The 10,213-nt window shown below is 61.1% G+C and overlaps 1 protein-coding gene across 5 annotated transcripts; it reads right to left on the bottom strand.

Annotated features, from left to right (window-relative positions):
* Positions 1–4,823: 4,823 nt before the first annotated feature.
* On the bottom strand, positions 4,824–8,712 carry UXT (ubiquitously expressed prefoldin like chaperone). Of its 5 annotated transcripts, XR_012040007.1 has the most exons (7): positions 8,565–8,697; positions 7,900–7,981; positions 7,251–7,315; positions 6,437–6,544; positions 5,428–5,491; positions 5,181–5,347; positions 4,849–5,136 (listed from the first exon to the last, which is right to left on the bottom strand). XR_012040007.1 is itself a non-coding variant. In XM_072848962.1 (6 exons), exons 1-5 carry the CDS (start codon positions 8,630–8,632, stop codon positions 5,206–5,208), a joined length of 465 nt encoding a protein of 154 aa, XP_072705063.1. In that variant the 5' UTR covers positions 8,633–8,708; the 3' UTR covers positions 4,837–5,136; positions 5,181–5,205. The 5 variants fall into 5 exon arrangements, 4 of the variants coding, with proteins under 4 accessions (XP_072705065.1, XP_072705063.1, XP_072705062.1 ...); XM_072848962.1 differs by lacking the exon at positions 5,428–5,491 and having other exon boundaries at positions 4,837–5,136; positions 8,565–8,708; XM_072848963.1 differs by having other exon boundaries at positions 4,849–5,347.
* Between the last annotated feature and the right edge of the window lie 1,501 nt (positions 8,713–10,213).

Consider the following 10,213-nt stretch of genomic DNA (forward strand, 5'->3'; position numbering starts at 1 on the left):
GGGTCACTGCCAGGATCCGCTGGGGTCACTGCCGGGGTCACTGCCGGGGTCACTGCCGGGATCCGCTGGGGTCACTGCTGGGGTCACTGCCGGGATGCACTGGGGTCACTGCTGGGATCCGCTGGGGTCACTGCCGGGGTCACTGCCGGGGTCACTGCCGGGGTGCTCAGGGGCTCCCCCAGGTTCCTCCGAGGTTGCTCCAGTGTTCTTCAGCGGATGCGCCGGGGGTGCTCACAGGATACTCCGGGTTACTCCGGGGTTGCTCCGGGGTTACTCCAGGGTTAGTCCGGGGTTAGTCTGGAGTTAGTCCGGGGTTAGTCTGGGGCTACTCCAGTTTTACTCCGGTTTTACTCCAGTTTTACTCCAGTGTTACTACGCAGACACGCCAGGGTTGCTCACAGGATACTCCAGGGTTACTCGCGGGTTACACTGGGCTTGTTAGTCCGGGGTTACTCCGGGGTTAGTCCGGGGTTACTCCGGGGTTAGTCTGGGGTTAGTCCAGGGTTACTCCGGGGTTACTCCGAGGTTACTCCAGTTTTACTCCAGTTTTACTCCAGTTTTACTCCAGTGTTACTAAGCAGACACGCCAGGGTTGCTCACAGGATACTCCAGGGTTACTCGCAGGTTACACTGGGCTTGTTAGTCCGGGGTTAGTCTGGGGTTACTCCGGGGTTACTCCGGGGTTACTCCAGGGTTAGTCCGGGGTTGCTCCGGGGCTACTCCAGTTTTACTCCAGTTTTACTCCAGTTTTACTCCAGTGTTACTAAGCAGACGCGCCAGGGTTGCTCATAGGATACTCCAGGATTACTCGGGGGTTACACTGGGCTTGTTACTCCGGGGTTAGTCCGGGGTTAGTCTGGGGTTAGTCCGGGGTTACTCCGGGGTTGCTCCAGGGTTACTCCAGTTTTACTCCAGTTTTACTCCAGTGTTACTAAGCAGACACGCCAGGGTTACTCGCGGGTTACACTGGGCTTGTTACTCCGGGGTTAGTCCGGGGTTAGTCCGGGGTTAGTCCAGGGTTACTCCGGGGTTACTCCGAGGTTACTCCAGTTTTACTCCAGTTTTACTCCAGTTTTACTCCAGTGTTACTAAGCAGACGCGCCAGGGTTGCTCACAGGATACTCCAGGGTTACTCGCAGGTTACACTGGGCTTGTTAGTCCGGGGTTAGTCCGGGGTTAGTCTGGGGTTAGTCCGGGGTTACTCCGGGGTTGCTCCGGGGTTACTCCAGTTTTACTCCAGTGTTACTCCAGTGTTACTAAGCAGACACGCCAGGGTTACTCGCAGGTTACACTGGGCTTGTTAGTCCGGGGTTAGTCTGGGGTTAGTCCTGGGTTACTCCAGGGTTACTCCGGGGTTGGTCAGGGGTTGCTTAGGGGTTGCTCTGGGGTTACTCCAGTTTTACTCCAGTTTTACTCCAGTTTTACTACGCAGACACGCCAGGGTTGCTCATAGGATACTCCAGGGTTACTCGCGGGTTACACTGGGCTTGTTACTCCGGGGTTAGTCTGGGGTTAGTCCGGGGTTAGTCCAGGGTTACTCCGAGGTTACTCCGAGGTTACTCCAGTTTTACTCCGGTTTTACTCCAGTTTTACTCCAGTGTTACTAAGCAGACGCGCCAGGGTTGCTCACAGGATACTCCAGGATTACTCGGGGGTTACACTGGGCTTGTTACTCCGGGGTTAGTCTGGGGTTACTCCGGGGTTACTCCGGGGTTGCTCCGGGGTTACTCCAGTTTTACTCCGGTTTTACTCCAGTTTTACTCCAGTGTTACTAAGCAGACACGCCAGGGTTGCTCACAGGATACTCCAGGATTACTCGCGGGTTACACTGGGCTTGTTAGTCCGGGGTTAGTCCGGGGTTAGTCCGGGGTCACTCCGGATTTACTCCGGATTTACTCCGGGGTTGCTCGTGCGTCCCCCCGAGGTTACTCGGGCCATGCTCCGGGTTACTCCCAGGTCGCTCCAGGCTGCTCCCCATTGGCTCACGGGTCGCTCAGGATTTACTCCTAGGTTACTCCGGGGATACTCATTGGTTCCTCTGGGGCTCCTCCCACCTTACCCTTGTGCCCCACCCACCTGGGACCCCTCCCCCCCCTCCCCCGCCCTCCCAGCACCTTTACAATCACTTCACAACGCGTTTACACCCCCTTTACACCCGCTCCCCTCCCCCCGCCCCAGTTACTCACAGGTTACACAGGAGTTACTCACTGCTTGAGCCAGCTGCCCTTCCCCCTCCCCTCCCCCCCCCAAACTGGGGTCTCTTGGCGGTTTACACCCCACTTTTACACCTTTACTCCCCTCCCCTGGAGGAGTTACACCACTTACAAGCACTTTACTCCCTTTCCTTGAGCCTTTACGCTCCTTTGAGCCTCTTTACACCCCTTTTCCTCCCTTACCCCCGCTTACTCAGAGCTTACACACCCTTTACTCCCCTTTTACTCCTCTTTTACACCTTTTACACCTACTCCGGGTTTACACACGCTTTACTCCGGGTTTGCACGCACCTCAGGCTGGGTTTACACACAGCTTACTCCCGATTTACACACACCCCAGCTTCGCCCAGGCTTTCCTCTGGGTTTACACCCGCTTTACGCCAGGTTTGCACTCACCTTACTCTGGCTTTACACCCACTTTACGCTGGGTTTGCACCCCCGTTCCTCCGGGTTTGAACACACTTTACTCCGGATTTACATCCGTTCTACTCTGGCTTTCCACGCTCCTTGACCCCGCGCGTACACACGCTTTACTCCAGGTTTACACGTGCTTTACTCCAGGCTTACACGTGCTTTACTCCAGGTTTACACGTGCTTTACTCCAGGCTTACACGTGCTTTACTCCAGGTTTACACGAGCTTTACTCCAGGTTTACACGTGCTTTACTCCCGATTCACACATGCCTTACTCCAGGTTTGCGCACGCTTTAATCTGGGTTTAAAGGCACTTCAGTCCACCTTACTCCGGGTTTACGTGCACTTTACTCCACACTCACACCTTACTCTGGGTTTAAACGCACGTTACTCCACGGTTTTGGGTTTAAACGCACGTTACCCCAGTTTTACACCCCCATTAGTCCCGATTAACACCCACTTCACTCTGCACTTACACAAGTTACTCCAGGCTTACACGTGCTTTACTCCAGGTTTACACGTGCTTTACTCCAGGTTTACACGTGCTTTACTCCGTGTTTACACCCCTGTTACGCCAGGTTTGTGCACGTTACTCCAGGTTTGCACAGGGGTTACTCCAGGTGCGCACACGCTTCGCTCCGGGTTCACACACGTTACTCCGGGTTTACACACACTTTAGTCGAGGTTTACCCATGTTACTCTGGGTTTACCCATGTTACTCCGGGCTTACACACACTTTAGTCGGGGTTTACCCATGTTACTCTGGGTTTACCCATGTTACTCCGGGTTTACACACACTTTAGTCGGGGTTTACCCATGTTACTCCGGGTTTATCCATGTTACTCCGGGTTTACACACACTTTAGTCGGGGTTTACCCATGTTACTCCGGGTTTACACACACTTTAGTCGGGGCTTACCCATGTTACTCCGGGTTTACCCGTGTTACTCCGGGTTTACACACACTTTAGTCGGGGCTTACCCATGTTACTCCGGGTTTACACACACTTTAGTCGGGGTTTACCCATGTTACTCCGGGTTTACCCGTGTTACTCCGGGTTTACACACACTTTAGTCGGGGTTTACCCATGTTACTCTGGGTTTACCCATGTTACTCCGGGCTTACACACACTTTAGTCGGGGTTTACCCATGTTACTCCGGGTTTACCCATGTTACTGCGGGTTTACCCATGTCACTGTGGGTTTACACACACTTTAGTCGGGGTTTACCCATGTTACTCCGGGTTTACCCATGTTACTCCGGGTTTACACACACTTTAGTCGGGGTTTACACACACTTTAGTCGGGGTTTACCCATGTTACTCCGGGTTTACACACGCTTTAGTCGGGGTTTACACACACTTTAGTCGGGGTTTACCCATGTTACTCCGGGTTTACACACGCTTTAGTCGGGGTTTACCCGTTACTCCGGGTTTACACACACTTTAGTCGGGGTTTACCCATGTTACTCCGGGTTTACCCATGTTACTCCGGGTTTACACACACTTTAGTCGGGGTTTACACACACTTTAGTCGGGGTTTACCCATGTTACTCCGGGTTTACACACGCTTTAGTCGGGGTTTACCCGTTACTCCGGGTTTACACACACTTTAGTCGGGGTTTACCCATGTTACTCCGGGTTTACCCATGTCACTGTGGGTTTACACACACTTTAGTCGGGGTTTACCCATGTTACTCCGGGTTTACCCATGTTACTCCGGGTTTACACACACTTTAGTCGGGGTTTACCCATGTTACTCCGGGTTTACACATGCTTTAGTCGGGGTTTACCCGTTACTCCGGGTTTACACACACTTTAGTCGGGGTTTACCCATGTTACTCCGGGTTTACACACACTTTAGTCGGGGCTTACCCATGTTACTCCGGGTTTACACACACTTTAGTCGGGGTTTACCCGTTACTCCGGGTTTATCCATGTTACTCCGGGTTTACACACACTTTAGTCGGGGTTTACCCATGTTAGTCTGGGTTTACCCATGTTACTCCGGGTTTACACACACTTTAGTCGGGGTTTACCCATGTTACTCCGAGTTTACACGTTACTCCGGGTTTACACATGCTTCTCTCTGGGTTTACACACGCGTTACTCCGGTTTTACACGTTACTCTGGGTGTGCCCACACTTTACTCTGGGTTTAGGCCCACCTTACTCCAGGTTTGCCCATGGTGTTCCAGGTTTGCCCACGCTTTACTCCAGGTTTACACACGCTTTACTCCAGGTTTACACACGCTTTACTCCCCGTTTGCACACGTTACTCCAGGTTTACACACAGTTTGCTCCGGGCTCACACAGATCTAACTCCAGCTTTGCAGGTGCTTTACTCCGGGTTTACACACAGTTTACTCCAGGTTCTCACACCCTTTAGGCCAGGTTTACACACCGTTTACTCGGGCTTTACACGCGCTTTACTCTAGGTTCACTCACGCTTTACTCCATGTTTACTCACACTTTACTCCACGTTTACACATAGTTTAGTCCGGGTCTACACAGGCTTTACTCCAGGTTTACACAGGCTTTACTCCGGGTTTACACAGGCTTTACTCCGGGTTTACACACAGCTTACTCCGGGTTCGCACGCGCTTTACTGCGGGTTGTTCCGGGCGGAGGAGGTGCCCCGGGCGTCCGGGGTGGGCGGGGCCAGGGGCCGTCAGGGGTCAGGGGTCGGCGCAGGGTCCTGGAGCCCCTGGAGCTCCCGCAGGCCCTGGGGGGGGGGGCCCCGGGTCAGGGGCGAGGGGCCCTTCCCCCTCCCCCCCCCTCCCCTCCCCTCCCCTGCCCCGGTACCTCCAGCACCAGCCGGATGTGCGCCCGGATCTTGGCCCCGTCCCGCGTCAGCGATTCGCTGAGCCTGGGGGAAAGGGGCGTGGCCTCAGGAGGGGCGGAGCCTCCCCTCTATGAGGGGGCGGGGCCTCCCCTATATGGGGGTGTGGCCTGGGTAGCCCCTGGCGGGGGTGGGGGTCACCCTTATTTGGTCATGGGGGAAGGAGGCGGTCTCCTTCTGCAGGTGTGGGGGCGTGGCCTGGCTGAGACAGGCGGGGCTTAGCGGGGGCGTGGCTTTTCTGGGGCGTGGTCTTCTGGGGGCGGGGCCTGCCACGCCCAGAACTGCCCATACAGATGCATGGGCTGGCTCAGGGGGCAGACACTGCTTGAGGGGCGTGGCTTAGCACAAAGGGGAGGGGCTTTTGCCCTGGGGGCGTGGCTGGTCTCGGGGGCGTGGCCTGTGGGGGGGGCCCACACATTATCATGCAGCCGCCCCATGGCCGTGTGCAGAAGGGGGAGGGGCCTGCGGGGGGGTGGTGCTTGTAGGAGGGGCGTGGCCTGCTCCGGAGGGGGTGTGTCCCGGGCGGGGGGCGGGCCTTATCGAGCTGGGAGCCTCCTCCACCCCCCCACCCACACAGAGACTCATGGCTGGGTGCAGGGAGGCGGGGCTTGTTCCAGGGGGTGTGGCTCCACAGAGGGGGGGTGGCCTGGACCGGGGCGTGGCCTTGATAGGGGGCGGGGCTTATTATGCTGGGAGCCTCTTGCAGCGCCCCCCCCCTTGAGCCCCTTGCTTGTATACAGAGGGGTGGGGCCTGATTTGGGGTGGGCCCTACAGGAGGGGGCGTGGCCTGGACCGGGGGCGTGGTCTGGATCGGGGGCAGGGCCTCTCAACCCAGGAGCTTCCTCCAGCTGTTCCTGCAGAGCTTCACCGCATGGCATGGGGGGGCGGGGCCTGTCACAGGGGTGGGGCCTTTTGGAGGGGGCGTGGCCAGCCCGGGGGGCGTGGCCAGGCCCGGGGGGGGGCGTGTCTTACCGGTCGAGGAGGCGGCTGCGGCGGTCAAGATGGCGCAGGGCCTCGGGCAGCGCCAGCCCGGCGAAGAACCCGTAGCCCAGGGCCACGAAGACTCGCTGGGGCGACGGGCTGGGGGCACACGGGGGGTCACGGGGGGGGAACGGGGGGAACGGGGTCCCTTTGGGGGTCCCGGGGGGTTGGGGTCCCCGGGGGGGTCAAATGGGGGCAATTGGGGTCCCAGGGGGCCCTGGGGGTTATGGGGTCCCTTTGGGGGGTCCCGGGGGTATTGGGGTGCCAGGGGTGCTGGGGAGTTATGGGGTCCCTCTGGGGGTCCCGGGGGTATTGGGGTCCCTTTGGGGGTCCTGGGGGTTGGGGTCCCCGGGGGGTCAAATGGGGGCAATTGGGGTCCCAGGGGGCCCTGGGGGGTTATGGGGGCCCTTTGGGGGTCCCGGGGGTATTGGGGTGCCAGGGGTGCTGGGGGGTTATGGGGGCCCTTTGGGGGTCCCGGGGGGTTGGGGTCCCCGGGGGGGTATTGGGGTGCCAGGGGTGCTGGGGGAGTTATGGGGTCCCTCTGGGGGTCCCGGGGGTATTGGGGTCCCTTTGGGGGTCCCTGGGGTTGGGGTCCCCGGGGGGGTCAAATGGGGGCAATTGGGGTCCCAGGGGGCCCTGGGGGGTTATGGGGTCCCTTTGGGGGTCCCAGGGGGTATTGGGGTGCCGGGGGGTCATGGGGGTGATGTCAGAGGTTCCAGAAGGATTCTGGGGGTCCTCGGGGAGTTTGGGGGTGGCTGGGGGGGTTGGGGGTCCCAGGAGGGTTTTGGGGTCCCCCCCAACTCACACTTCCGCCGTGACGAAGAAGTTGCAGCCGAGGTCGACCTGGGTGCGCAGGGGGGCGGCCGCCTCCTGGGGGGGCCCTCAGCACCCCGAACCCCCCCACAGCCCCCAGATCCCCCTCACCCCCAGATCCCCCCTGGGACCCCCAGATCCCCCTCGCCCCCCAAATCCCCTGCAGGGACCCCAAATCCCCCCGGGACCCCCAGATCCCCCTCACCCCCCCAGATCCCCCGGGACCCCCAGATCCCCCTCACCCCCAACCCCCCAGGACCCCCAGATCCCCCTCACCCCCCAGATCCCCCGGGACCCCAGATCCCCCCGGGACCCCCAACCCCCCGGGACCCCAGATCCCCCTCCCCCCAGATCCCCCCGGGACCCCAGATCCCCCTCACCCCCAAACCCCCCCGGGACCCCCAGATCCCCCTCACCCCCAAACCCCCCGGGACCCCAGATCCCCCTCACCCCCAAACCCCCCGGGACCCCAGATCCCGCCCAGCCCCCAGCCCCTCCCCCATCCCCATGCCTCCAAATCCCGCCCCCCTCCTCCTCCATATCCCCCCCAATACCTGCGCAGGCCCCGCCCCCAGGCCGCAGGCCCCTCCCCTTCGGCCCCGCCCCTCCCCCGGCCCCGCCCCGCCCGAGGCCACGCCCACCTGGAGGCGGGTGAGGGCGGTGCGGAGCTGCAGCACCTGGGCCTGCTGCTCGAAGACGCCGTCCCGCTGCTCCTGCACCCGCCTGCAGGGGGCGCTGTTGGCCTCGGGGGCGGGGCCCCGGGGCAGGGCCTCGGGAGGGGAGGGCCTCGCAGGGGGCAGGGCCAGGATGTGGGGTGGGGTAAAACAGAGGGGTGGGGCAAGGGGTGAGGGAAGGGAGGGGTGGGGCTGGAGCGTAGGGGCGTGGTCAGGAAGAGGGGGTGTGGCCAGAAAGGGGGTGGTCAAAAGGGGCGTGGCCCGGTCGTGTGGGAGGGGACATGGGGGGCTGTGAGGGCAGGGGCGTGGTCAAGGGGAAGGGGCGGGGCTGCGGGGGCGTGGTCGGAACGTGGAGGCGGGGCCGCATGAAAGGGGCGTGGCCAGTACGTGGAGGGTGGGGGTGGCCAGACCGCGGGGTGGGGGCGTGGCCAGAACGCGCGGGCGCGGCTAGAATCGGGGGCGGGGTCAGACGCGGGGGCGTGGCCGGACCGCGTGGGCGGGTCAGAGCGCTCCGGGGAGCAGGGGGGGCGGGGGGTGCGCACAGAAGGCGGGGGCGGGGCCGGGCCGGGCGGGCGGGGCGTGGTCCGACGGCGTGGGCGGGGCGAGGGGCGGGGCGCGCTGACGTCACCTACCGGAGGTCGCGGCGCAGCACGTCGCTGACGAAGGCCTCGTAGCGCTGCGCCTTCCCCGCCGCCGCCATCGCCGCCCTGACGTCATCTCCCCGCGCCGCGGCGCCGCCGGAGGGCGGGGGGGGCGGTGCGCGCCTGCGTCGCCGCCGCGCGACCGCCCGGCGCGCTGACGTCATCGCCGGGCGACGCGCCGAGGGGAGCGGCGGGAGCCGGGCGGCCGCGGTCTATAGGGGCCGGAGGCCCCGCCCCCCGCCGGGCTATAGGGTCCGTAGCCCCGCCCCCAGGCCTACCCCACCTGCACGTGCCCCTCGGGCTCTATAGAGTCCGTGCCCCCCAATTCTATAGGGCCACACCCCCCGGTCTATAGGGTCTATAGCAACCCCCAGCCGCTATAGGCTCCATACCCCCCGGGCTCTAGAGGGTCTATAACCGCCCACGGGCCCTATAGGATCCATACCCCCGCCTCCAGTTCTATAGGGTCGGTAGCCCCTCCCCCCGGTCTATAGTGTCTATAATCCCCCTCCTCCGGTTCTATAGGTTCCATAACCCCCCTCCAGTTCTATAGGCTCCATGCCCTCCCCCGACGTCTATAGGGTCCATAGACCCCCCAGGTTTATATGGTCTATAACCGCCTCTCCAGTTCTATAGGGTCCGTACCCCCCCTCCAGTTCTATAGTGTCTATAAGACCCTTCTCCAGTTCTATAGGGTCCATAGCCCCTCCCCGCCGGCTCTATAGGCTCCATACCCCCGCCTCCAGTTCTACAGGCTCCGTACCCTCCCCCAGATCTATAGGGTCCATAGCACCCCCGCGGTCTATAGGGTCTATCTCCCCCCAGGTCTATAGAATCCATACCCCCCAGTTCTATAGGGTCCATAGCCCCCCCGGGTTTATATGGTCTATAACCCCTTCTCCAGATCCATAGGGTCTATAACCCCTCTCCACTTCTATAGGGTCCACAGCCCCCACCCCGGCTCTATAGGCTCCATGCCCCCCCAGGTCTATGGGGTCCATAGCACCCAGTCTATAGGGTCGATAACCCCCCTCCAGTTCTATAGGGTCCATACCCTCCCCCCAGGTCTATAAGGTCTATACCACCTCCAGGTCTATAGGGCCCATACCCCCCCAGATCTATAAGGTCTATACTCCCCCAGGTCTACAGGATCCATACCCTCCCCCATGTGTATAGGGTCTATAGGCCTCCCCGAGGTCTATAGGGTCCATACCCTCCCCCTAGGTGTATAGGGTCCATACCCCCCCCCCGGTCTATAGGCTCCATACCCCTCCCAGGTCTATAGGATCCACACCCTCCCCCAGGTCCATAGGATCCATACCCTCCCCCAGGTCTATAGGCTCCATATCCCCCACAGGTCTATAGGGTCCATACCCCCCCCAGATCTATAAGGTCTATACTCCCCCAGGTCTACAGGATCCATACCCTCCCCCCAGCTCTATAGGGTCCATATCCCCCCACAGCTCTATAGGCTCCATACCCCCCCCCCAGCTCTATAGGATCCACACCCTCCCCCCCAGGTCTATAGGGTCCATACCCCCCCAGGTCTATGGGCTCCATACCCTCCCCCCAGGTCTATGGGCTCCATACCCCCCATCTATAGGCTCCATACCCCCCAGCTCTATAGGCTCCACACCCCC

Source organism: Ciconia boyciana, chromosome 34 (genome assembly GCF_034638445.1).
Source record: "Ciconia boyciana chromosome 34, ASM3463844v1, whole genome shotgun sequence".
In the NCBI taxonomy this organism is placed as follows: Eukaryota; Metazoa; Chordata; class Aves; order Ciconiiformes; family Ciconiidae; genus Ciconia; species Ciconia boyciana.